Source organism: Lycium ferocissimum, chromosome 11 (assembly GCF_029784015.1).
Source record: "Lycium ferocissimum isolate CSIRO_LF1 chromosome 11, AGI_CSIRO_Lferr_CH_V1, whole genome shotgun sequence".
Classification (NCBI taxonomy): domain Eukaryota; kingdom Viridiplantae; phylum Streptophyta; class Magnoliopsida; order Solanales; family Solanaceae; genus Lycium; species Lycium ferocissimum.
Window position 1 is genome coordinate 34,321,863 of NC_081352.1, and position 27,177 is coordinate 34,349,039.

Genomic DNA, 27,177 nt, shown 5'->3' on the forward strand with positions numbered 1-27,177 from the left:
TCTGAAATTTTGCAGCTCGTTTTTCGTTCTTTAGCTTCAAGCTTCGATCCAACCCTCCTTAAATCGGTCCCATGAGTTGCCAAACTTTGGATTTAGCTTCACCAATCTAGTTTTACAAGTTTTAGCAATAGCCAAATAATGCTCGAGATCTATTAATGATATTACTTGACTCTTGACTTGAGAATCTGAGGCTAACAATTATCAACCAGGCATTATACAAAGAAAGGGCTTTAAATTGAGAATTAATGCTAACTAGATACTAGTACACTTTAGATAATAATCAACTACAGGATCATCACCACATTTGCTGGACGACGACGAGGAGTATTTACATTGGAAGACCTTTGCTTCAAACTGGAATTAAGGTAATCAAGAATATATGTGTTTCTTCTTCAATGATGAAATACAAGCTTGACCTTAGTTTTATAGATGAAGCTCTGTACTTCAAAACCAATGAGCTTATACATAATCCACAAGGCTATTCCATCTTATGGCCTAGTAGATGTTGAAAAATGGCAAACGACGCTACATCTAGCAGCAAGAGAAGGCAAAATAACCAAGTCTTACAGAATTCTAACCAGATATAAACCAGAGGATTCCACTTCCAATGCTTCCAATCGGTTATCCCGGTGTACCTTATAGCTCTAGTGGTATAGCTCTAACTTCATTTAACCATGACGATGATGTAAGGTGTGGAGGCAAGTGGTCTACCTTGTGCATACTTGACGAGAAATACTTCCTTTTGTTACTGTCCTCCCACCATTTTCTGGTACTGTAACTCCATTTATCCGACAAAATCTTATGAATTGTGTGTAGCATATCTTAGTGCAAGCTCTCCGTGTAAAAGTCACCTCAGTCACATCTTTTAAAGATCACAAATTCATCTATAAGTAAGCATTGAAGCTTATATGACCTTCAAAGGAAGTGTTATACCATATTTACACCTTGTCGCTTACTTCCAAATGCTGCCAGACATTTCTTAAAGCTATCTTCTGTGTTTCCTTTATGAGGTAGAATTTGCAAGCTGGAGCAAAGAATCAACACTTCATGTGGATCTAAATACTTGAGAATCTCGGGAGATCTATCATAGTCCTGGCAAATCAAGAACTGGGATTATCAGAAAAAAGCATTAGCTAGTAAATACATGAATCATACCATACACATTATGGTTTAAATTGAAGTTCTTTTTAAGACTTAAGTACCAATTCCGTACCCAGCGACAATTGTTTCTCAATAGGAAGAGGAAGGGTCACGAAGGACAAATTTAATGGTCTATGTTTTCTCGGATATAAATTAAGAAAGCCATCAAGTTGAGAGATAGTTATCATCTTTTTAACAGAATGCGCCAGGAGGAATGTTTCAAAATGAAGAAGAAGAATGGTAACTGACCTTCTAAAATGAGATGGAACAAATGCAGTTATTGTCAAAAGGTCGGAATCCAGGTGGATGGGGTCATTGCATCTTTCCAGCAAAGATACAGGGAAATTACGGGACTAGAAAGAATGGAATAAGGTTAGCAAAACCTAGAAAAGCAAGCGCTGGATGGTTATTGAAGGACAAGGAAAAGTGAGGGGTTTTCATGCCTTCATTTTAGGGCACCTCGGCCAGACAAACCCATTATAAAACAAGGGTGCCACCACAAGGATTGGGCCATTTCTCTGTACAGATTGCTAAAACGTATAGATGCAAGATCAGACAATGAGGTAAATGTAGTTGTCTTAGGATCAGAATTATACTCTTTGCATTTCGTATCCTGTAAAATTTTTATGTAAAATATGTTGGCTCTATTAACTCTACTAGCTTGTTTGTGTCAGTGCGTATAAACTCCAGGTAACTTGGTTCTGTCAAATGTTTATTGATAATCACCAAGTTCGCAACATGTGTCATCTCTTTAAAGACAAACGAAAAAAGAACCACACCAATTTGCAAGATGTATTCACCTTTACTGAGTTCTGATCATATTAATCTCTTGTTAAGAAACAAAAAAGAGAAGAAAAGATGATACCTTTTCTGTTACAACAACAAAAGGCTTCATAGCAAACTCTGATTGAAGATTCCGAAGTCTTGTTTTGATCATGTCAATATCCTAACATTGTTACGGACCAAGGTGAAAACTCAAATTTTTCTAAACAGAAAAGATAAGAAAACGAAAATGTCCAGCACTAACATTGATTCAAAGAATCCAGGTAGAGCAGGGAAAACAGGTGGATGACAGATCTACGGGTGCCATGTGATGTAAGAGAAACTACATAAAAACGTCTACCTTCACAATTACAATATACTCGTTATTACTCTATGACCAAACAGACGGGCAAAACGAGATGCCAAACAAAAACAGATGATGTTTACCTTAGCTTGAAACGAATGATGGTCACTGAAGTCCAGCCGATCAACATACGCTGGCCCCAACTTCAGAGTGTTAAGAAAATTTTAGAACAAAAGAGAGAATAATAAGTTGTGGTAATGAAACCAACGAGAGAAGTTGAGTAAAAACTCAACCACCTCCAAACTTCAAAGCGAAGGTAGAAAATAGAAGGTTGTATGAGTATCAAACGAGAGAACTCAAAAAATTGTACCTTCTTTATCCTCTCAACAAAAGAATCAGCAGATCCAATTGCAGAGACACATAAGACAAGTGTATTACGGATGTTCATCAAAACCAATTTGCATGACATGTTGCCAGCTTTAAGAAAGTATAAAGGCGCCAATGTGCTCAAGAATATAGGAAGAGATTTTTTTACTTTTCGAATTTCTGATGCTATGGCATCAATGTCCTTTTCTGAGACCTGTGTGCCTCGGACAAATTAAAGGATGTCAGTGGTCCTAATTGATGTTCTAATTTTACTAATCAAATGTTATGCTTCACAAGTATCAGGAAGCTATCTCAGATATACAGAAGAGAGAGAGTGTTAATACCAAGTCTGCATGATGGATTACAACTATATCGGCACGTGTGAGTGCGGCCAAAGGTTCCCTTAATGGTCCAAGTGGAATTAACTGATGGTTCCCCCACGGAATCATTGCATTCACCATCACAATCTCGACGTTACGCCACAAACTGATATGCTGCTTTCGGATTTCCACAGTTAACAAAATGTGAGTAAAACTTCTATGTTAAAACAAGGAGCCCACAGCCATACTCCTAATGAGAAGCTAAGCCATTTTTAGGTCCGGATATAAAGTCCGAGGATTGAAATAATAAGAATATCCAATTTTTAATTGCTTGGAGGATCAAATAATAATAATCCAAAAAGAGGAAAAGAATAAGAAGGATTGTGATTACACATGGTGCAGGAATGTGGAAAGGTATTACATATTCCACAGAAAGATGGGACACAATTTTAACTCATTTTAACCCAAGAATAGCATGAACTAGTTCTACTGGATATAAACAACAAAATTCCTGTTTGATCAGTAGGTGAGTAACACTTAACGTGCAGTTTTGGCCCGGACCTGCATTCCATCGTCTAGGATTGCAATCCCAATTTGGTCAGAATAAGAACTATTTCCCTTTTTGTTATCAGACAAAAGTCTCTCCAAATCCGTGTCACCATGCTTGCAAGGGCTGATATGGCCATATCTTTTCAGAAAACAGGAAGCTGTATCGGCCCTGTTTGCACCTATGCCTATCTTCACGGGTGTTCCATACAGATGCCTTTGAAGCATTTTTGATTCATCTGCGCCACCATAACCCTACAGAAGAAAACGTTTTCCGACATACTAGCCTTATTTTTTGCAACACGGTGAAATTTGAATTGCAAATGGTCCAAAGTACATGAGAAAGGAGAAAAGACCAAAACAACTGAATACCACAAACAAACCAAATAAGAGGGTCAAACTATTTCTCCCTATCTTGGAAGATTTAGGTAACTAATGTTGGACCACACTGTCACTAGGTCAGACATGAGATTAGTACAAAGAGACAATAAAAGGCCGGATGCAACAGTAATAATCCACTGTCAATAAAGCAGAAGAGTGGCCTATTTACAAGGTTCCTTTGTGGTAATAATAAAACCCTGGAACATCAAGCAAATTGAATGTAGTTGAAACAGAAATGAGATTGGATTCATTCATTTTCAAAAATATAATATGAAAAAACTAAAATATGGAATCATAAAGTATCCCCACTGCTGCAATGTATATGACACTCTTGTCAGCATAATTACATTCCAAAATCTTTGATAACTTCCCATTAACAGGATTACTCCATACAACTCTCAGAAATCAAATCCACTTAACTATTCAAATTTTAATCTTCACGTACTGTTTTTCATCACACTAAGGGGTCGTTTGGTTGTGGGCAGGAAAGGAGTTATTCATGTATCAAACTAGCATAGTTAATACCATGTCTGGTAGCTTTTTAGTTACTTTGTATACAATTCAGCACACCAAGTACGTGTCTGGTTATCATTTACAATCCCACACAAATAAAACGGGTATAAGTTATGAGTGAATTTATGTATTATTTTATGCGGGATAGAAGATGGAATAAAGGGTTAGTAATACATGAATAACTAAACCTGTGTAACTAATTCCTGCATTACTAATAGCTGCATAACTCTAACCAGCAACCAATGGACCCCTTAACTTCCTAAATATTTCAGTATTACTTTAATATTTTCTTCTACTAATATTAATATAATACAACATGTCAAAATTAACATCTCAAGTTCCATATTCAATCAAGCACTATCACACATAATGTAACAGACGGATTAACTGGGCTATATTAAGAAGATTGGGCGAAAAAGCGACTACCCTTGTTAGAATAAGAGGTGAAATTCCAGCATTAGCCAACCAAACAGCAAGAAACTCAACCATTGGAGTCTTCCCATTACCTCCCCAAGTTAAATTCCCAACACTAATCACTGGCACCGGCAACCTAACACATCAAAAAGCATTACAGGGTTATCAATGGTGCAGTTAGGAATTTCGCTAAGGATATTCAGGATTTAATATATATCCATAAAAGTTAGTTTTTAACCTATATGTGCAGTATCATTTTCTATATAAACAGTACTCACTCTGTCCCAATTTATGTGGCACAGTTAAAATTTCGAGATTCAAACTTCTAACCTTTGACCGTGAATTCATACATAGAACCTTTAAGTTTTTTAAATTTTTTGAAATAAAGTTATATGTTTGGAAACTACCTAAAGGTACGGTAAATAACAATAATTAACAACTTAAAATATTTAGAAGCCATATAAAAAAATTACGGTCAAAAGAAAAAGTTAGCTGACTCTCGAAATTTCAAATGTGTCAGATAAATTGGGACTGGGTAGTGTATAATTTTCTGAATACATAGCAAGGAAACAAAGTCCAACATAGAACAAAATAATTATTAATTACTGGGTAGTGAAGAATGTATTGTGGGAATTTAATTACCTGTGTTTGTGAAGCAAACCAAGTTGGTAAAAGCGATGACGTATGGGAAGTGCGAAGCCATAGAGAGTGGAAGCTAGTGATAGAAGAGGTATGAGAGAAAGTTGGAGGGGTGAAAGTGTACGGAGCCTTTCTTGTGGGGGTGTATACGCTATTTGGTTCACCAATTTCCTCATTTTCTCCATGGACGCACACATTAACGAGTGGAGCAATACGCTCTAAATTACTTGAGTAAATAGCATTTGCGAATTGCGAATGACTCCAATCCATATAAAATTGCACGTTTTGTCCTTAAAATGGACTGAACTTTAATTTTGCCATTAAAATGAGCTGGTCTTTAATTTTTTTACTTTAGCAACGGACTATAACTAGCTTCTTTAGAAATTATTAAAGTCTTGTGGATATTATGTACAAAAATATAAATTTGTGGCCTTCGGATTTTGTTAAATTATGAGGGACATAAATTCAAGACCAGCACAAAAGAAGGTCAAAATTGCAAATGACCCCTCCAAATCTCATTTATTTCAAGTTGTTGGATTTTGGAGTAAAAACATATGACAAACGACGATGTTATCTCTCCTTTTTTTTTTTTTTTTTTCATCAGGTGTTCGATACCCGCATTGAAATTCGATTAATTTGGATTCGCGCCACATAAAACGGCCCACTATCTTAGTTAAACTTAGGACGCATGCAAATACTCCACTTTTTTTGCTTGGATATTTCATATTTTTTTATTTCTCACCAAAATTACACTTTTTTGAAATTTTATAACCAAAAGTATATGTTCTAAGAAAAATATTAATACTTAAGAAGTAAAATTTACTTGGCATAACTTACATTATTACCTATTTATACGAATTGTAAATGTAGAACATATAGTTATAAGTTGTTAGAAGGAGCTAAAAGGTAGCTGTTTCTGAAAATTTTACTACTAAGAATTTGATATCAATGAATTCTCTTCAATTGATGATATGTTCACTCGACACCCTCCCCTCCTTTGTGGGTCTCAACTCTTAGTAATTAAATCGTTAATTTTGTAGCCTGATAATATAAAGTACTTATTAGACTGGATCATGTTTTATGGTCCTTCGGAGGAATTATTATATGTTCTATCATATTTTATTCACATACGTGTTTTAAATTTTAATTATCAATTTATTCAAGATATTTCTCTTTTCAATCTCATACATCACAAAAAAGATTATGTTTCCACACGACAAGATTAATAGTAATCAATTTGATAATTCGAATAAAAAAATGAATGGATTACAATTTACATGGCCAACATACCAATTTTTTGTGTGGAGTGCCCTTCAAATGCACTGGTCTTTAATTTCTTTCCCTCAAATTGGTAGTCTTAAATTTTTGGCCCTTTCGCCTAATACCATGAGGTTTGGGTTCGAAGCCCGGCTCAGTAAAACAAAAAAAGATAATTTCCCAAGGCAAAATTTTATAGTAAAGTTAGGCCTATTCGGGCCAAAGTTAGGCCTTAAGACAGAACTCTGCCTTCAGGTATAAGGCAAAACTCCGCAGCCTTACAGGTAGGTTTTGGATGCTCAAGGCAAAACTCTACCCTCGGGGAGATTTGACGCCGATCGAGGGTAGAGTTTTGAGGCAAATTCTACCTTAAGATAAAGTTTCAAAGAGACCTGAATACAGGCAAAGGCAAATCTCTTCCTTGTGATACTTTCAAAAAATATTTAATTGAGCGGGGGTTCGAAGCCGAAACCAAGAGATTCTAGGAAAGGCCAAAAATTAAAGACCATCAATTTAATGGACAAAAATTAAAGACCACCCCAAAATCAGACCATTCCTGAGAATTGCCCCCAACATACTCTGGCTTTGTTTGTCTGGGCTGGACACAATATGTGCATGAAGCCCAACACAATTTCCTGGAGATTTTTGTTTTTTGACATGTCACGAAATTTACTTTAACTAGTTATAACTAGAGTGGGTTTTTGCAAAAAAATTATATATATAAAAGAAGTTTCATTTTGGGACATCCATTTTTTTTAATAACATCTACTACTAAATAGTAATATTATCCTATATTTACTATTAAGAATTCAACTGAATTCTTTGTCAACCAAATTTTAACTTTGATGTGATATCTTCTCCATATAACAATATCCTTTGAATATCACACCAATAATAAGGCACAAGTTGAATCAACATATTAAATTCCATATGAAGTCAAACATTGTCATATAATATAAAATAAAAGATTATTAATTAATGTATAATTACTGGATCCTTTCTTTGAATAAGATAGGCTAAAAAAAAAACTTGAGTTTAACTTTTATATGTTGATAACATATAATTTTTGTACTATCAGTAATCTGAAAAAAAAAAAAGTTGCACAAGTTGAATCAACGTATTAAATTCCATACTAAGTCAAACATTGTCATATAATATAAGTCAAGCATTGTCATATAATATAAAATAAAAGAGTATTAATTAATGTATAATTACTGGATCCTTTCTTTGTATAATAAGATAGGATAAAAAAAAACTTGAGTTTAACTTTTATTTATTGATAACTTATAATTATTGTACTATCAATAATCTAAAAAAAAAAAAAAAAGTTTCTCACTATATATAAGTTAAATTAGTTATCTAGAAATAAGTAGACTGGCTATCTGCTACTACTAATAACGTAAAAACAATATTTTATACCTTTCATATTATATAAAAATTAAATCATCAAAAAAAGGAAAAAGTGTTGATTCCACGAAACTACTACTTTGGGGCGGACTTTTTTGAGATCACGTTAGTGCATGCACGTAGTTTGTCTATGCTACCTTCATTAATCTCCTTTAATAAATTATTATGTCCGTGTATAAAGGTTTTAGTCTAGCTCACGGTCACCAATAAAAATACGCCACAAGTAGCAAAACATCAACAACATACACATGCAATGCTGAAAAAGTGAAACGGAAATTTGCTAAAAGTTTTGCAAGGAGGCCACATGCACATTCCCACAAGGAAATAGAACCAAAAGCCTACGTATGAATCAATTGTATTCTTTACTCCATTTGTTTACGTCGGATGTGTGTGACGAAAATCCTATATTAATAGTTGAAAAGAAAAATTTATAGATTGGACTTTTAATAATGTAAGGTCTTTTAGAAAAATCGTGCGAGTTTAGTTTAGAATGAATAATATCATGCTATGTTAAATATAGTTGTGTGTTGTTTTTAGCTCAATAACTTCATTTGATGTTTCTTAATTTGACTGATCATGAGATTTTCTTTATCTTCTTTGTTTGAAGACATTTTAATTTATTCCAGTTCCTTTGAAGTTTTATATTTTGCGACTGAATGAATTCGAAAGACAACAACGTTCTCTTTGTTTGCTTTGGTTCAAAACCGATGCATAAGAAATAAATTATGATGAGCCGGGTTATTTATGTGCTGAGTCTATATGTTTAATTGGAAAGGACAATTGAGATCTAATAGCCGAAAGGAGAGACATTTTAAACCTGAATATAATTTAAAGACAACTGAGGTCCAATTAAATATAAAAGAAAACAAGTTTAAGTCATTTTCAATATGTTAATGGTATTTTGACCCTTTTCCGTAGTAGTATTTGTTTCTCATCCATGATGAACCTCTTCAAGTCTGGCTTAGCTTGTTGCGTGTACGATACATTGGAATTGAGATATTAAATATATCTAGAGTGAAAAATTAGTCCATGAAAATACAATCTAATCAATTCATTCAAGTTTTGGCTCATTTTGATCCCGCTAGTTCACTTCATTTAAATCGTAATTGGTATGATATGTAGTCCAAAATGGATCTATGAAAAATTTAAATATTTTCATAAAGATATATTTTCATATATTATATATTGTCATAGTAAAGAATTTGTTTTATTAGGTACTTATAAAAACTTATAAAGACCAATCAAAAAAATAAAAACTTAGTAAGGATTGGACATGTCAAGTTCTGACTTACTTTTAAGCTTATTTTAGCTCAAGTAATTTTGGACGAATCACCAATCCGTTCACTTATTAATTTGGTCATTTTGATCTGCTCAAATTTAACAAAATTGTCCATTTAAGTACCCTGCTAATGGTAGATGATAGCAAGTGTCAAAATGCTTAGGAGCCGTTTGGACATGATTTCATCTCATGAGATGAAATCATGAGATGAAATCACGAGATGAAATCATATTTGGACATGCAATTTGAATTTCTTAAGTTGCAGTTTTTTTTTATAGACATAAAACCCCCACAAGTTGTGAAAACATCAAAAAAATTCCAATCCTCATACAATCTTACCAAATGAGTAAATCATAGTTCATAATAAAATTAATACGCTACTAGAAGGCCTTTCTAAAAAATACAACATCAATTGATCAAACTTTAGTTCAATAAAAAGGAAAATTTAACATGAATAGTAATGTAACTACTCTTTAATATAATTCTCCCACATAGTAAACAAGATTGATAAATATATTTTACCAACTTGCATGTTAATATTTAATACAAATGATTGGTAAACTTGATTGGTAAATATATCTACCAACTTATGGGTCTTTTTATACAAAATATAAACGTATGGGTTAAATTTTACATTTATATTTTTTGAAAGGGAAAAGGGTCAAATATACCCCTCTACTTTAGTTTATTAGTCAACTTTGTCCTCCATTAGCGAAAGTGGTCAAATATACCCCTCCCGTTAATAAAGTATACACCCATACCCCTCAATTGGATGGAATCCCCAAATCAACCTCAATTTACTAATTTCACTTACAATTACCCTATTTCCCCTTTTTAACCCGACTCGACCGGACCCACTAAACTAATTTAACCAATAGGAATTAAACTCCAAAACCCATTTTCTTGATCATCTAACTCCCGATTCTTGTGGAAAAAAAAAAAACTACCGATTCTCACCAATATTCTTGGACATCCATTTAAAATCTGTTGAAGATTCATATAAGAATAATTAACATAAATTGGTAGACCCATATAAAATTGAGATTCCCAAAAAATGATATTTTTCCACAAGAACAAAGTTACTAATAGAATCATTTCCAGTCCAAGAATTGATTCTTTTGCAAGATTCAATCTTGGGTTTAGGTGCTAAAATTAGCTCAAGAAAAGATTATCTTAAGCATGGTAAATGTACAAATGATGCTTTTTTTTAGTGATAAACGCTATTAGGAACAGTCATCAAGGCTGTCGTAGTTGGTGTGGCCAGAGACGAGCTAGTCGGATTTGGTTGGAGCTCGCTGGATTTTGTTGGCTGCTTGCTGTGTTTTGGCAGTGTGGGAGTGAGAACATAGAGGGAAGAATAGTGATGACGTGGAGGGAACCCCTCAAGCCATGGCCCATGGGATATATAGCTCCACCGTGTCATTGCTGCAATGATCAATGAAGTGTTTGTGAGAAGTTTGCAAGTAACACAGAGAGCCGGTTTAATACACAGATTGTTTCTCTTGTCATCCTATCAATTTATTACTTTCATATTAAAACATGTCAATTATCAAAAGAAAAATATTTAATTTATAAATTCTATGTAGTTCGCCGGAGAAGACGAAGGAGCAGTCACTCTCCCTTCTCTCTCAAATGTCCACCGAAATATTTTGGGGGAAATGGGGTATATTTCGTGGTTATTTTAATTAGGTGGGTATGGTTGGGTCGGATTAAAAAGGAGAAATCGGGTAATTTTAAGTGAAATTGGGAAATTGAGGTTGATTTTGGAGTATTCCATCCAATAGAGGGATATGGGTGTAAACTTTATTAACGGGAGGGGTATATTTGTTCACTTTCATTAATGGAGGATAAAGTTGACTAATAAATTAAAATAGAGGGATATATTTGACCCTTTACCCTTTTTGAAATCATGATTTCAAATCCCAAATCATGTCTTTTTGGATGATTTAGGATTTCATCTCATGAGATAAAAACAGAGATGAAATCGCATGTCCAAACATTAATTTCATCTCATGAGATAAAATCGCATGTCCAAACGCCTACTTAGATTAGGACTCTAATTTGAATCACAGATATAGAGAAGCAAGGCTCTTTGGCTCATAGCGGTAGCTAGCTAGGAGCACCAGTTTCAATCTTTGGAGCTTTTATGGCTAAAAGGGGACCCAGTTGCCTCTCTTAAACTTACTGTACTACTACTACAATTTTCATGATTGGTATCATATCATGCCAGTACCAAGGGAATCTGTACGTTGAAAACTTTTTCTATGATAGACAACTATACCAGTTGTTGCTATGAGTAAAATTTTGACTAATTTCAAATTTGTATATTGAATGTTGTAATCGGTCAAATTACCATGTTGATGCAAACACGCAAGGGGCTGTTTTGTTATGTGGATAAGTAACAATAACTTCAGCATAAATGTGAGACTACTTTTTCCATGTTTAATTGAGTTTTTAATTCTTATTGGCCGAATACGATTTCTTTAACTTGCTATTTATTAAATTTTACGTAAATACTCGAATTATGATAAGTTTTCAAGTGAGAAAACATATGATAGGAATTTCTATTAGACAATTTCAACTTAATTTTTGACTTTTTTTTTGTGTGTGTTTTCAAGTGCTCATTTCATGGACACATAAAATATGTCAAAACGTAAATACTCGAATTATGATAAGTTTTCAAGTGAGCAAACATATGATAAGATATTTCTATTAGACAATTTCAACTTAATTTTTGACTTTTTTTTTGTGTGTGTTTTCAAGTGCTCATTTCATAGACACATAAAATATGTCACATACTTTAATTATACACATCAGCATCAATTGGAACAAGCTTTGACTTTTACGGTTTATTGAGACTAATGCGTATAATTAAATGAGATAACATATTTTAAAGGGACAGTTAACTTAATTATGTACGAAATGGATGCTTGAAAACATACCTACAAACTTTTTAAAATTTTAGTCGAAAGACTAATTAAATGTTTTGCATATATTCGGTGGTAACAATGCCATAGTTTATTTGGTTGGTTACAGTGCATCTTGCTCTCTAATGATTTATGTAGGCGACGATACGTATTTTGGAAGAACTGAAACAAAAAATAAATAATCCGGTTGTCGCTTTCATTAGTCTACTAAGCTCCAAAATAACTAATTATAGTACTTACACCTAATTTGATTCAGAATTGATCAATCACTAACCTCAAACATAAAGAGCTACTAATAGTTTGACTTGTGTCACATGACATAAAAAGGACCAGTTTAATGTATTAAGACAACATGTAATTATGAATCTCCTCCAGTGCTGTTGTTTATGAATCTCCTCCAGTGCTGTTGTTTAGTATTTCCTGTGCTATATTTAATCTTCTTGTTTCAATTGACTATTATAATAATATGTATCTTGTCTCTGACGCATACAATCTGCAACTTTTCTTCGTTGACGAATTACCGCACTGACATTAATTCCTTGATCAGTACTGAATTTGGGAAAGATTAATTCCTTGATCAGTACTGAATTTGGCAAAGTGTGTGGAGAGGAAAATGTTTAATGATAGTTTATACCCATAGTATAGTAGTAACTTTTTTAATAATCGCGGTGTTTGAATCAACTTAGTGTCTATCGGAAACAACCTCTCTATCTCCCAAAGGGGTAAGGTTTACGTATACTTTATCCTCCCCATACCCCGCTTGTGGAATTACACTAGATACGTTATTGTTGTGGTGTCTGAATCAACTTACGTGCACCTTAACTAATTCCACGAAATATCTGAAATCTTCCATAATATATTAATTTTTGCTAGTCAATTTTCAATTTTACAGTCACTACTAGCCAAAAAAAAAAAAAATGCCACTACGGGATAGTTCAAATTAATTTCACCGAGATTACAATTAATTCACAAATTGCAACATCATGAATTCATTTTTTTTTTCCAGATATCTAATTACTATAATCTCTTATTAATTACTGCTATGTGTTAAACAAGATATAATCTAATTAAATTTTAGTCAAGCTCACGACATAAACGAAGTGCCCCACATGGCGGGATTATACTCATTGTTGTTGTTGTTGTTGTTGTTGTCACGACATAAACGAAGTGCGATGAATGAAGCTGGCCCGGCTGTTGCCATAATATTCTATTCATACTTGGTCCCGGCACTTTTGTAACCCAAAAAAAAATAATTTGAAACCGAACTAACCCTTTAAAAAAAAAAAAAAAAAGAACCAAACTAGACTTCACGCACAGATTCAAACTGTAACTTTTTGAGTTTGGTCCTTTCACGCACAGATTCTGTGTGTGAAAGGGGGTACTTTTTTTTTCTTCTTTTTTTAAGCTATCAAAAATTACATTTTTTTCATACTTTGAGCAAAGATTAGTCATGTTTCAAAACCCCGAAATATCAATATTTTATATAGAACTTAATATATTTTTTTGCATACAATAACGTCAGCTCATTACATCAAGTATACCTAAACATTTGGATCGTCGTTTTAAGGGTTGTAAAGTGCCCCGAAGTAAGTTTTGTTTGCTTGAAAACTTGTCATTTTTAGATCTAAGTGTCATATTTCATAGGATTTTGATTTAAGTGTTTTGAAATAAAAATATTATATTAAAAAATAATTCATCCAATACGAGAGGTTCAACCAAGGTATAATATATCTCATTCAATGCTCCCACCAAAATTTGATCCCATGTTGTTGGCATAAAAAAGAAGTAAAAAAGAGAGGCTAAACCACCAAGCCAAATTGGTGAATGCAACAAAGTAGACACTTTTTATTTTTTATAATATTCACTAATGTTATCTAACTCGTTTTCATAAATTGAATTTCGAACCTCGAAATTGACATTCAAAACATCATTACCACGGGATTAGCATATCGAAATAGATTTTTTATCATTAGATTTTTACTAGAGAAGAATGAAATTTTTGCACAAATTTGGGGGAAAATTCAAATTGAAAGGGATAACGGGCGTTTTTTGAAAAATCGGCTCTGCCAAACCTCCTCACGGTAGTTTGTTCGCGTAGATCTCAAAAAAATACCCTGAATCAAAAAAAAAATCCCGTAAATCGGACATCCGAGCGCAAAGTTATAACCATTTAAAGTTTCAATAATTTACAACTAGTTTTCTACCTATGCTCCGGTCCTTATTTTTTATTTACGTGAGTGAAGAGGCAGATGTATACTTGATGTAATGAGCCGATATTATTGTACGCTAAAAAAAATATTAAGTTATATATAAAATATTTATATTCCAACTTTTTGAAACGTGACTAATCTTCGGTCAAAGTATGAAAAAAAAACTTAAAGTAGACACTTTACAACCCCTAAAGCGACGATCCAAATATATATGTATACTTGATGTAATGAGCCGACACTATTTTATGCTAAAAAAATATTAAGTTCTGTATAAAATATTTATATTCCGGTGTTTTGAAACGTGACTAATATTCGGTCAAAGTACGAAAAAAAGATTAATTTTGAGTTTGATTTCCAAAGAACAAAGATGATAAGTTTTCAAGCAAACAAAACTTAACAAAGATGATAAGTTTCCAAGCAAACAAAACTTACTTCGGGGTACGTTACGACTCCTAAAACGACGATCCAAAAGTTTGGGTATACTTGATGTAATGAGCCGACGTTATTGTACGCAAAAAAATATATTAAGTTCTATATAAAATATTGATATTTCGTGGTTTTGAAACATGACTAATTTTTGCTCAAAGTATGAAAAAAACGTGATTTTTGATAGCTTAAAAAAAGAAGAAAAAAAACAGTACCCCCTTTCACGCACAGAATCTGTGCGTGAATGGACCAAACTCAAAAAGTTACAGTTTGGTCCTTTCACGCACAGATTCTGTGCGTGAAGCCTAATTTGGTTCTTTTTTTTTAATGGGTTAGTTTGGTTCCATTTTTTTTTTTTTTTTTGGGTTACAAAAGTGTCGAGCTCTTCATACTTCTGTAATTAAGAGCGCGAAATAATTGCTCCTTTATTCTGGATTTTGGTTTTCCTTAATCATAAGTCTCGGGTTCGAGTTCTGAATGTGAAAAAATTCTTAGTAAGGAGCGATTTCCCCAAAATGAAGCTCTAAGCAGGGTGAATTTGAATATAATCGTGTTTCAATACAGGTATCGTATACCGGGTGGAAAAAAAAAAAAAAAAAAAAAGATTTTGGTTTCGGACAACTGGACGTTGAACGCAAAAGGGCAATAAAAAATAAACTCAAAAATCAAAAAGCATTTGGTCACTTTAAATGGAATCGCGCCAGCTCACGAAATGACAAGACTGACACATAATATATCGTGAGAAGTATTTAATCGCGCTCAATATACATATCGAATACATACAAACAAAATAAAAAATATATTGCATATATTTATTATTTAATTATAACTATAGTTTTATTTTAAAAAATAATTAATTTAATATAATATAAATGCATATGATATTTAATCATGTATTCTCCATAACCTCTTATAGTCCTAACAGTGGCGAATGCAACATGGGATTACCGGATTCTTTTGAATCCAGTAATTTAAACGCGAAGTATAAATTTATATATATAAATTATAATAAATAATTAATCTGAACTCATAATAAAGAATATAATGAATTCAGTACTAAAAACACTAAATGTTGACCTATAAAAATAAATCTCGAATCCATCTCGAGTACTAACAATGATTGTGGGGATAATGAGTACTCTTTCAACTCTAATTAGAGGTTTAATTTATCTTTGATACGTGACTTTTCAATTTAAATTTGAATTTAATCTATCTTCCATATCAGTCTAATAAATCTATCTTCAATATAAGTCAAATAAATCTATGGGTGAAGTTCACGCTCTTATGTAGAAAGCATGCATGATTTGACGTAACCAGGAACACACCTTTGGACACGCAAACTCAGCGGGCGGTATTTAACGTCGTTATTCTCAGCCACCAACGGCGTTTCATACATAGAGAGCAAAGAAGCTCAGTTCTACGTTAATATAAATTCTCCCTCGATTTATTTTTTCCTGTCTAACTTAACACGCCCCTTAAGAAGTAATCTCCTCATTTTAATTTGTTTGTTTTATTTTTATTAGGCAGTTTAAAAAAACATTTCTTTTCTTTTTTGACAATTTTTTAATTTAAATTTTCTACACGACATTTTAAAACCACAAGATGAAATGACATTTTAATACATTTTATGTATCTTTAATTTAAAATCACAAGATTTAAATTTTTTATTTATCTTTTAAATTTTTTTATCAAGTTAAAACCAGACAAACAAATTAAAACGAAGAGAATAATTAATAAAATGACAAATATGTTATATTACTCTTTGAATATAATAAACTCAAGATTTTGAAAATGCATTTGACAAATGATAATAATTAATTAATAGTAATAAAAATAAATTAGGAAACTAAGTGATAAATTTGTGTTCGATTTTTCAAATTGGAACAACTAAAGGGAGGGATTATTTGAAATCCTGGGTAATAGACCCCACCACCAAGGCTGAGGTATGGACTGAGGTTCGGACCACAAAAGCAATTTCGAAAAAAGCCAAAGCACACAACCTCACAGTCAGAGAGGAAGAAAATAATGTAATGCTAGTAAAAGAAGAGAGAGAAAAAGGGGACGAGAATCTAGAGAGAGACTTGTAGAGAGAGAAAGAGTAAATTCTAGAGAGAGAAAGAGTACCTTTGTCGATGGGGCAGATCGTGAAGACGAAGAAGAAAGGACGTCCATCTAAAGCAGATCTAGCAGCTCGCCGTAACAACGCCGCCGTTGAGCTGCCGGAAACTGCGCAGGAAAGAGAACTCCGGCGAAGTGGACGGCGTCGGAATGTACGGTACGCGTTTGACATCGATGATTACTTGGACGACGACGAGTATTTCATCGAGGACATCGATGGAGATGAGAGACGAAGAGAGAAGAAGCTGAAACTGTTGCTTAAGTTGCAGAGCGATGAAGCCGGCGGCGGCGGCGGAGGCGCTGAGTCAACTCCACGTCGGCAACGACCTGCCACGTCAGCTTCATCGGATGATGAAGAGAGGAAGCCGTCTAAGAAGAGAAAAATTAACAACAACGACGACGAGAGAGATGAAGAGGAAGAAGAAAATGATGAGGAAATTGAAAATGGAAATGGAAATGAAATTGAAAATGAAAATGATGATGATGAGGTATGTGTGTGGATCTCAGTTAAGAATCTACTAAAGCAAAGTGTGAAAGTGATGATGTTCCATGTAAATATTCAAAATTAGTAGGAGTTGACAGGTATCCGGTGGAATTAGTCGAGGTGCTAGCAAGCTGGCCCGGCCCGGCCTGGACACTACAGTTATAAAAATATATCAAATTTGAAAATTGAGAGCAAAATGGGGAAGATTGTCGAGCTCAGTTTGAGCTCGAAATAAGAAATGGCAGATTGTTACCTCTGTTTACTTTTGCTATCAATTAATACTATATAAGTATAGAAAGTGATTTTTGACATGTATATATGGATATTCAGTTTAAGTTTCTATATCGACGAAGGGTGTTCAACTGATCACCTTCAGTCTATCGTGCTCCACCACTAGAAGTGTGAACTGTTAAGTTTCGAGAGCCAAATTGGGGAACAAATTGAAGTCCAGCTAAGCTGAGTGAACTGAGATTTTTTTTTTCTTTCTTCTAATTGGACCAGACTTTCTAAATCAGTCACAGTTGTTTCTCTCTCTTTCCATATAGGCACTACTCAATGTGTGTGTGTGTGTATGGTATATGTAGGTAAATCTGTGTCGGGGGGATTGATATATACTAATATAACTGTCGGGTCAACTGTCAAAAACTAACCCCCACAGAATCTGCTCACACGCTCCCACCTTTCTCTCTCTCTCCCCTTCTCTTTCTCTCTCTATATATAAAAACCCATAGTCCCTCTTTTTGTTTCTGTCTCTGTCTAGCAGGACCCGATTTTTCTTCATGTGTTCATCACGAGTCTTTTTAATTTGCTTTGAGTTTTCTGCACTCTAATATATTTTGAGGAGATTTTTTAGTCTCTTAGTGGGCGTATGGATATAAGAATTGTGAAATTTGGAAAAAAAAAAAAAAAGTAGTAAGTATTTGTTTTCAAGTTGAAAATGGTATTTGGAAATTGGAGTTGTTTTTTGAATTTTTGTGAGTGATTTGGAATGAAAATTGTGGAAATAATTTTTTGTAGTTTTTCGAATTTCCGGAAAAGAAGCTGAATTCCGGAAAATTGTAACAATTCTATGTCCAAATAGTTTTTGGGAATAATATTCCGGATAAAAGTGAAAACTATCCGTGGCCAAACGTGGTCCTTAGAAAACTCTAACAACTTATTTTTTGAAAGATGGTATTCTTGAGAGAAAATGGATCTTTATAGAAGGTGAATAAATGAGGATTTATATAGCTGACCTAAATTAGGATAGGGATAGTTGCTTGATTGTTGTATAATTCTGTGCTTTTGTATTTTGGTGATTATGTTTATGGATGTTTAAGGTTACTGTTGGATTTTGACAGGCTAGAGGAAGGAATGAAGAATCAAAAGGTGTAGACTCTGCTCCAGGTATAGTTTCTGATTTTTCAGAAATGGAGATATTTCATGTTTGATTCTTGTCCACCTTATTGAATGTATGATGTGGTTGAGCAGGGACACCATCGGAACCACATTCTGGAATCCCGTTGCGAGACAAGAAGACATTGGAATTGATTCTCGACAAGTTACAGAAGTAGGTGTTAATTGTTAGAAAAATGGCAATATTGTTGGTTGTTCAGCTAGTGGCCCTTGTAATGTTTAGTTTCCTTAATTACTTGTGACAGGAAAGATATATACGGTGTTTATGCGGAACCTGTTGATCCTGAAGAGGTATGTTTTTGGAGGGGTAGTTTTTTGTTTTAGAAGTCTTATTTGGAGACTGACAGTAAAATTAAAGAAAAGCTGCTTAGCTGTTTCTTGATTTCTGGGCAGCTTCCTGATTACCATGAGGTGATTGAGCATCCCATGGACTTTGCCACCGTCAGGAACAAGTTGGGAAATGGATCATACACCACTTTGGAGCAATTTGAGGTGAATCTCTTCTACTAACCCTCTTCATTCTGGTTAATTTTGTCTGTGGAGTGAAGGAAAATGCATTTGTTTCTTATTGTGTTGCGCGTTTTGGTATTCCAGCGGCACTGAACTGGGCATTGTACGCTTGCCTTTTGGATATATTGTTATGCTTGGGTCGTTGCATCTAGATGACGGGAATAAGTTTCTTTCTGTTTCAAGAAATCACGACTCCTCACTTCATCAAGAAAAGAAAAAGAAATCATGACTTCTCACACTTGACTTTGTCTCGTTCTTTTCTCCTTCCAGCGTTAGCTTGCATGGTTGTAAGTAGGGTTTTTTTAGTTTTTTTGAGTGACAAGAAACATGTTGATTCTGTTGACAGCTCAATTTATGTGGCTATGAAGAGTAAGAGGCTTAGTCTTTTGATGGTGCTGTGCCATTCATCACTAGTGGTATTGAGAATCTGTAGCTTTGGCTGCTAGTGTCAGGGGAGAATCCAGGTATAAAAAATGGGTCACGTGAACACATGGTCACCCCACTAAACTCGGTATATTATGTATATAATCCGTAAAATATATCTAATATTAACTAAAGGAACACATGCTCAAACTAGACCGAATGGAGCATTGGCTAAGTACTACCTTTAATCACTTAAGGTTGTGGGATCGAACCCTACTAATTGCACTTTTGCGTCTTTTTAAAAAAAAAAATCTAAGGTGAACTCATCCTCTTGAAATCCTGGATTCGCCTTTGGCTAGTGTTACCCTCAATAATTGAAATTTGAACGGTTTCTTAGTGTAGTCACTACATTGCTCTATCTCCTTGTATAATTAAAAAGCTCATACTATTTGGTGCTTGTGATTTACTGAATGCGCGGAAATGGGAGAGGAGTTGCTTTTAATCGAGATGGATCTAATACCATTGTGGGTGGAGAAGTTCGTCCTTGTAGCTCTGCTGTGAAATCTATTCAACTGGGAAGAGGAACTAAAGAGGAAAATAGAGCAACATCAAAGAATATCAATGACTAAGCTTAATTAGATTGTTTATCTTTCTAGTTGTTGGATACTGACAATTTGTTTTAGCTGCAGCCTCTAGGCTTCTTCTTTGTTAATTGAGGAGGCATAATGGATTTTACTGATATATAACATCTATTTCTCTTATGAGTTTTGCAATAATGGAAACCTGTGGTTTTCTGATTTTTGGGGTGAAGATAATGAGGAAGGGGTTGGGTGGTATCCCATGACCCTGTTTTAGGTTATCTGATGCCTAATTCAGTTTTATCTCTTTTTTCCTTTTCCAAAAATAGAAAGTAAAAATCAGTTGGTATTCTCAGCAAGTTGAGGAAAATTTGAAATATTTGAGTACTTCAAGTCTGGTGAATACATAAAATAATGATATTGCAAAACCAAGTGCTAGGGAAGCAGGAATTGCTGACGATATCACGGTGTCCTCTATGTAGTCTGAAGCTTTTCTGCTTTAGGTGTTTTGTTATTGCATGAATGTGCATGCTAGACTTAGTCACACTGCTTATCATTCGTTTTGGATGCTTCAAGCAGTATTGTAATGGTGTAGTAACTAGCCCATCTTAAGGTGTTTGCTTTTATAGGTAAGTCAATATCTTTTTTAATTTTGTACGAGGAATATAGAATGTCTCTTTGTAGGATATAAGGCTACCAGGGAGATACTATGCGTCACTTTTAGAGATGTGAGTTCATGGGACTTCAATTTGTGTTCATTCTTCTCATTCTTTTCTTTGATGAAGGAGAAGTCCTAGCTAGTCTTTTGTGTGTGACTTTACCCATGAGGCTGTTGAAGTCCAACTGTCACTTTTGTTTTATTAAGTGCATTCTCACCATTTTTTTCAAATGGATTTTAAGCTATGTTACTAGCAAGCAAATTTCCAGTATGTACTGATCTTAGCTTGATGTCCTTGAATAATCAAACTTTCATTGTTCCATTTCAGAGCGATATTTTCCTCCTTTGCTCAAACGCAATGCAGTACAATTCATCAGATACTATCTACCATAAACAGGTAGTTCTTGCAACCTTATCTTAGTCACCCTTTCTCTTTGAATCTATGATGCTTATCTTGCAACTTTTTTGGCAAGGCACGTAACATCCAAGAGTTGGCTACAAAGAAATTTGAGAAGCTAAGAATCAACTATGACCGTTCTGAGAAGGATGTGAAGGTAGAACAGAAGACAAAATACGGGTCTGTTGTCAGGAAGCAAATAAAGAAGCCGATTGTCCAGATGTTCCAGGAAACTGTTGGCTCTGATTTCTCGTCAGGTGCCACTCTTGCCGCTGCTGGAGATAACCACTTTCTGAACAACACTTCCCTTGCTGGAGTATCAGAGAAACCTTATGGTGTTGATGGGCTTGCTGAAGGAAATTCTTCACTCAATGATCAAAATGTGGAGAAGGCAGAAGAATCACTATCAGGTGCCATAAATTATTGTTTGTCTTCAAAAATAATCTAGATGTTCATATTTGCATAGTAACATGGTCATTCCTGTTCTTTATCCTGCACTTCTCTTTTAGCTGTTGACAGCTTGAATTAATCAAGATTTTTACTAACTTGTTGCAGTGAAGGGTCCCCTATCCAGATTTGGAAGGAAATCAACTGTGCCTGATGAGAATCGTCGTGCAAGTTACAACATAGCCACACAACCAGTTAGCAACACCGAGTCCATATTTTCAACGTTTGAAGATGAAAGCAAGCACTTGGTTACTGTGCGTACCACATAACTAGTTTTATTTACATTTAGTTATTGTCTTCTTCTTATGTAAAATTCCTGTGTGTTTAGGTTGGTCTTTATTCTGATCATGGATATGCTAGGAGCCTTGCCCGATTTGCTGCAACTCTCGGGCCTGTTGCATGGCGAGTTGCATCCCAGAAAATTGAACAGGCATTACCTCCTGGGTTCAAGTTTGGTCGTGGGTGGGTTGGGGAATATGAGCCACTTCCAACCCCAGTATTGGTGCTTGAGAACCATACCGTGAAGGAACCTCCATTCTTTTCCAAGTCTGTACACAAGTTTGGAGCTCAAAAGAATGAGAAAACATCTGAGGACACAATTGCTGCAAAAGATAAACCTCTTTCAAGGCCTATGCTAGAAGGAAAATCACCATATCTTGGTTCAACTAGCGGTAAGCCCACAGAGAGCGGTCTGAATATCTTAATTCCCTCAAAGGAGCAATCTCCCAGGGAGGTTAATCTAGAAGGCAGACCATCTTTTCTTTCTTCTTCTGGAAAGAAACCTCCTATTTGTGCTAGCCCCAGATACCAGCAGCCAGATTTGCAATCCAGGAATTTCACTGAACCTGATAAAAAGATGCATTTCAAAACTGAACCTGATAAAAGGAACAATTTCAAAACTGAACCTAATAAAAACCTGCAGAAGCAGGTTGAGTTAAACTGCCCACCCTCAGCCAATCAAAGGAATTCTGAGATTATCAGAAAGAGTCACGTTACTAGTACTTCTGAAATACCTGGATCGAGGTCTACTGGGGCAAGTCCGAGGAACCCATTCTCGGCTGGGTCTGGGTCTTTTAAGCAACCGGTCATGAATGGAAATGCTGTTGGAGGACTGCCCAATGGGAGATCTGTGAATAACAACTCGGACACTACATCAGTGGCGCATTTAACTGCTGATAGCGTTCCAACTGTGAGAAAAGCAGCGGGTTTCTTTCACCGAGAACAGGAGCAGGGCCTCAGTGACCCTGTACAGTTGATGAGAATGTTGGCCGGAAAGGCTCAAAATCAGCAGAACTCTTTGAGCCAGTCACAAACTGATGCTTCTCCAATTTCCCCTGTGACTCCATCTTCGAGGAAAGATGATTCAGGGAATGCCGCTGCCGCTGCTGCCCGAGCATGGATGTCAGTTGGGGCAGCGGGAGGTTTCAGACAAGGTGTGGAAACAACAAGCATGCAGAATAGTCATATTTCTGCTGATTCGTTGTATAACTCTTCTCGCCATGTCCAGCAACAAGCTTCACGAGTTCGGAGTGAACTTCCTGCATCGGCAATGCACTTTCAGGCTGAGAAGAACAGTACTCCGCTTCATGCTTTCGTGCCTCATCCTGCGAGAGTGGGCAGCGAAGCTCAATTCCAGAATCAGCCAATGATTTTCCGTCAATCAGTACCTGCTGACTTGTCTAGATTCCAGGTACAATCTCCTTGGCAGAGTTTTAATCAACCAGCACAGCCAAGACAGAAGCAGGATTCCCTTCCTCCTGACTTAAACATTAGTTTTCAGTCATCTGGGTCTCCTGGCCGGCCATCTTCGACTGTTTTGGTTGATTCTCAGCAGCCAGACCTTGCCTTGCAATTATGAGACCAGGCAATTTACGATAAAATATTTGAAGAGGTCTGAACCACAAGAGCCTTCGGATCTTCTGGCTGGCATGTCTGAATCTTGTTTTTGGGCACCACTGCTTCAGCAAACCACTAGCATCTGCCTGTAATTGCTGAAGGCTTTGATATCGGGTCTCATTTCATGGGACGTTAAGGCTAGCAACTAGACAATTGGAGTCAGCTGCTTCATTTTTATGGATGTTCCGAGGTATTTATTGTGTTCAATGGTGGGAAAAGGCAATAGATCTAGTTCAGGTTTAGGATAGGCAGCAGGAACAACAGGAGGACCACTGTCCAGGTCACAAGTCGGTGTGTCGTGTGGTTTCTTGACAATCACTGACTTGGACATTGTGATTTAGATAGCTGAAGACGGGAAGCCTGTTAAGTTAATAATAGTTTGTTCGAGGGCTCGCTATATGGTGATTTACTGATAGAAATGCTTTAATTCATTGTACATTGAAGCAAGGTGGGACTAGTCTTTGGAGTTTTTTGTTATTTTACTTCAATCATTGTAGTTCTACCTCATTTTCCTCCTTAGATCTGCGGGTTTTCATCTACATGTAATGGCGTAATATTTAGAGAAATGCAAAAGAATTGATATTCTTTTTTTGTGCCATTTGTCAATATTTTGGTTAGTGCTCGCGGAGTTGAACAACAAAGGCTAAATATAAAAAGTATGTTGTCGACGAGAATGAACTTAAGACGTTAGATAATTTTGAACACTCTAGACCGCTTAAACTAACTTTTTGCATTTGTTTAGGTATTTAAAAGTTAATATATGTACATGAATACAAGAAATCTATCTTATATATACATTGTAATTTTTTACTGAATATATTCGGATGAATACTCTCGGCACCCTTTAAATCCAGCCTTGACTGCAATGTTCACATGATTTGATGCCAGCTAGTCATGCCCTCATGCAGAGGCAAATAGACCGTATGAGTTCTTGTCCTGATTGAACTCAATATTTTTAGCACTGAAAATAAATCACTAAAATTTCAACAAATATTTATTTTGAACTCATCAATTTAAAAATGCAATTGACTTCCGTAAGCTGATCACGGATGAAAATAACTAAAACCTCAACATATATTATACTCCTTCTGTCCCATATTACTTGGCCACATTACTAAAAATATATGTCACAAATTACATGTTCATTTACAAAATCAAAATAAAATTAATTAAATTTTTCCTATCTTACCCTTAGTATTAAATGTTCTTGAAAATAATCAATATTGATTACACCCACCATTCCATAATAAGTGGTGTTTTAGGCTTTTCAGTTTTAAAATAAGTGGTGTTTTAGGCTTTTCAGTTTTAAAATAAGTGGTGTTTTAGGATTTTAAGAAGAAATTGATCTTGTTCTTCCAAACTTACCCTTATTTATAATCAAGAATCAGTAAGTAACTTTTCTTTTTCTAGGCATTAATTCGGGGTATGTTAGTAAAAACACTGATAATTTTCTAGGAGTGAGCAATTTCTTAAGGGGTGTGCATAAGTTAAAAACACCACTTATTATGAAAAGGAGAGAGTAGAATGTATTTATTAGAGAGAGATAGGGTAAGATAGTAAAATAGATTATTTATTTATAATTCCTTAATAGGCGTGCAAAAGGTAAAGTGGCCAAGTATTTTAAAAGCGCAATTGACTTTAGTTCTAAAAACAAGATTGAAATTTGTATTTCTCTATGTATACTATGGCTGTACTCATCCACTATCGGTCATTTTCTTCCATCTCTGTCAAGTCAAAAGCAACCCATCCCCAATATTTAAGTTACAAAGAAAGAGCTCTTAAGTGGAATGGTAGTGTTATTATGTTTTTGTATTACATTAGTAGATCATGGTTTTGGTATTTTGTGAATATACCGAAAATACGTCACGTATTAATACAATCTGCTTTAAATTGGAAGGAATGATTATTCTCTTCAAAAGGGTCTATCTTTGATTATCATCTTATTCAAACCTGGGAGAGTTGTTCTTGTATAAAAAACTTCTCCAAAGAAAATAACAAATCATTCCGTGATTGAATACGCAAAATTTCGAAGGCAAAAATCTGACAGAGACGAAATCAAAGGAAGACTATGCATCACTATCAGTTCTGCCAGTTGGAAGTCTCGGCTATATGAATTTTCACTGACCAGTATATATAGTTCAAGTGAAGCTCATTTCGAACTAATGTTACAAATTAAAAAAAAAAAATCACTAGAAATTCTCTATACTGAAAGATGTATCAGAAGCAGAGGTGGATGCAGCGTTGCCGCCATATTCATCAGAATCCAGTAGTCTCAATGCGGAACATAAATTTATACGTAAAAATCCACTAAAATTACAACAAATAGTAGGTCCAAACCTATTAAAATACAACAAGTTCAATACTAAGCTGAACTTGTAGAGCTTAAATCCTGAATTCGCCTCTGAGTTCAGAAATTCAGAATCCTTGTTCTGCTGTGCTAAATGAACCTTCGGCAAGAACAGAAACAGAACCATTATTCACATAACTAAAAATAAATGATCTATCTAGATATGAAGTAGTAATATATTACTAGTCATTTTTCAGGATTTGCGTGGAGAAAAGGGCATCCTCAAGCTTAGCTTATTCTTCTTCTTGTTGATGACCTTGTTGTGATCACGAAGGACACAAACGTCGCCTTTGCAGACGAATCTGCTTGATTCTGAGGATTCAGAGAAGCAGCCCCAGAAATTGAACAAAGCCATATGGAGAAATATTGTGGCTTCTCTCCTCTTCCTCCTCAATCTTTCTTTTGAATATTTGTGATGATGAAATGATAGGATTGTCTTTGTATATTTATGGACAACAGACAAAAATGTGAACAACATGCGAAAGTCGTTATTGGCAATTAAGTCCATTTAAACGAGCCAGCACCATTTGCCTATATTTTTATATTGATTTAAGTTATATACCGGTGAAGAACTTTTATACTATTAAAATAATTTTATGGTTATAGCAGATTTTCATCTTATTTTCTAGGTTATCATATTAGACTTGACGTGAAGAATTACTTATTATGTTTGATCAATTTTACTTGATAGTAATAACAATATTATGTTGTGGTGGAGTGAAAAATATTTCTTTATTCTTAATTAGAGGTTTTGGGTTTGAGTGTCGAGTGTAGAATTACTTTTGGTAAGGAGCACTTTACCCAAAGTTTTACCAAACTATTGGTCGAACAGTTTAGTGGACTCCAAAACGAGTAACGACCGCCGGTGGAAAACCAAATGAAAAAAATTTGTACGTGCACCAAGCTTAGATTCATAATTTATTGCTACGAAATTTGCACCAAGCTTAGATTCATAATTTATTGCTACGAAATTACAATTTCTAGTAATCCTATTTGTTTAGCGTTTGAATTGTCTTCTCAATTCTTTATATTTGCTTTCAACTTTTTTATTGATTAGGACCACCACTAGCAATTAAACACGTTTAATGAATGT

The 27,177-nt window shown here is 34.8% G+C and overlaps 2 protein-coding genes and 1 long non-coding RNA gene across 7 annotated transcripts; 1 reads left to right on the forward strand and 2 right to left on the reverse strand.

Annotated features, from left to right (window-relative positions):
• Positions 1–229: 229 nt before the first annotated feature.
• Positions 230–5,570, reverse strand: LOC132035786 (probable tetraacyldisaccharide 4'-kinase, mitochondrial). 4 transcript variants are annotated; one of them, XM_059425902.1, is made up of 9 exons: positions 5,389–5,570; positions 4,759–4,882; positions 3,454–3,693; positions 2,917–3,066; positions 2,577–2,786; positions 2,350–2,409; positions 2,006–2,086; positions 957–1,092; positions 230–884 (listed from the first exon to the last, which is right to left on the reverse strand). In XM_059425902.1, the coding sequence occupies exons 1-9, from the start codon at positions 5,568–5,570 to the stop codon at positions 853–855; spliced, it is 1,215 nt and encodes a 404-aa protein (XP_059281885.1). In that variant the 3' UTR covers positions 230–852. The 4 variants fall into 4 exon arrangements, with proteins under 4 accessions (XP_059281885.1, XP_059281884.1, XP_059281887.1 ...); XM_059425901.1 differs by having other exon boundaries at positions 957–1,107; XM_059425904.1 differs by lacking the exon at positions 3,454–3,693 and having other exon boundaries at positions 957–1,107.
• An 11,308-nt stretch (positions 5,571–16,878) lies between these two features.
• Positions 16,879–24,328, forward strand: LOC132036958 (uncharacterized). 2 transcript variants are annotated; one of them, XM_059427374.1, is made up of 9 exons: positions 16,879–17,505; positions 18,839–18,879; positions 18,964–19,042; positions 19,134–19,179; positions 19,282–19,380; positions 21,326–21,394; positions 21,471–21,804; positions 21,950–22,095; positions 22,170–24,328. In XM_059427374.1, the coding sequence occupies exons 1-9, from the start codon at positions 17,024–17,026 to the stop codon at positions 23,697–23,699; spliced, it is 2,826 nt and encodes a 941-aa protein (XP_059283357.1). In that variant the 5' UTR covers positions 16,879–17,023; the 3' UTR covers positions 23,700–24,328. The 2 variants fall into 2 exon arrangements, with proteins under 2 accessions (XP_059283357.1, XP_059283358.1); XM_059427375.1 differs by having other exon boundaries at positions 16,879–17,497; positions 18,834–18,879.
• Positions 24,329–25,715: 1,387 nt separating this feature from the next.
• Positions 25,716–26,687, reverse strand: LOC132036270 (uncharacterized). The gene is made up of 2 exons (XR_009409546.1): positions 26,268–26,687; positions 25,716–26,184 (listed from the first exon to the last, which is right to left on the reverse strand). It is a non-coding gene; the product is annotated as an uncharacterized LOC132036270 (long non-coding RNA).
• Between the last annotated feature and the right edge of the window lie 490 nt (positions 26,688–27,177).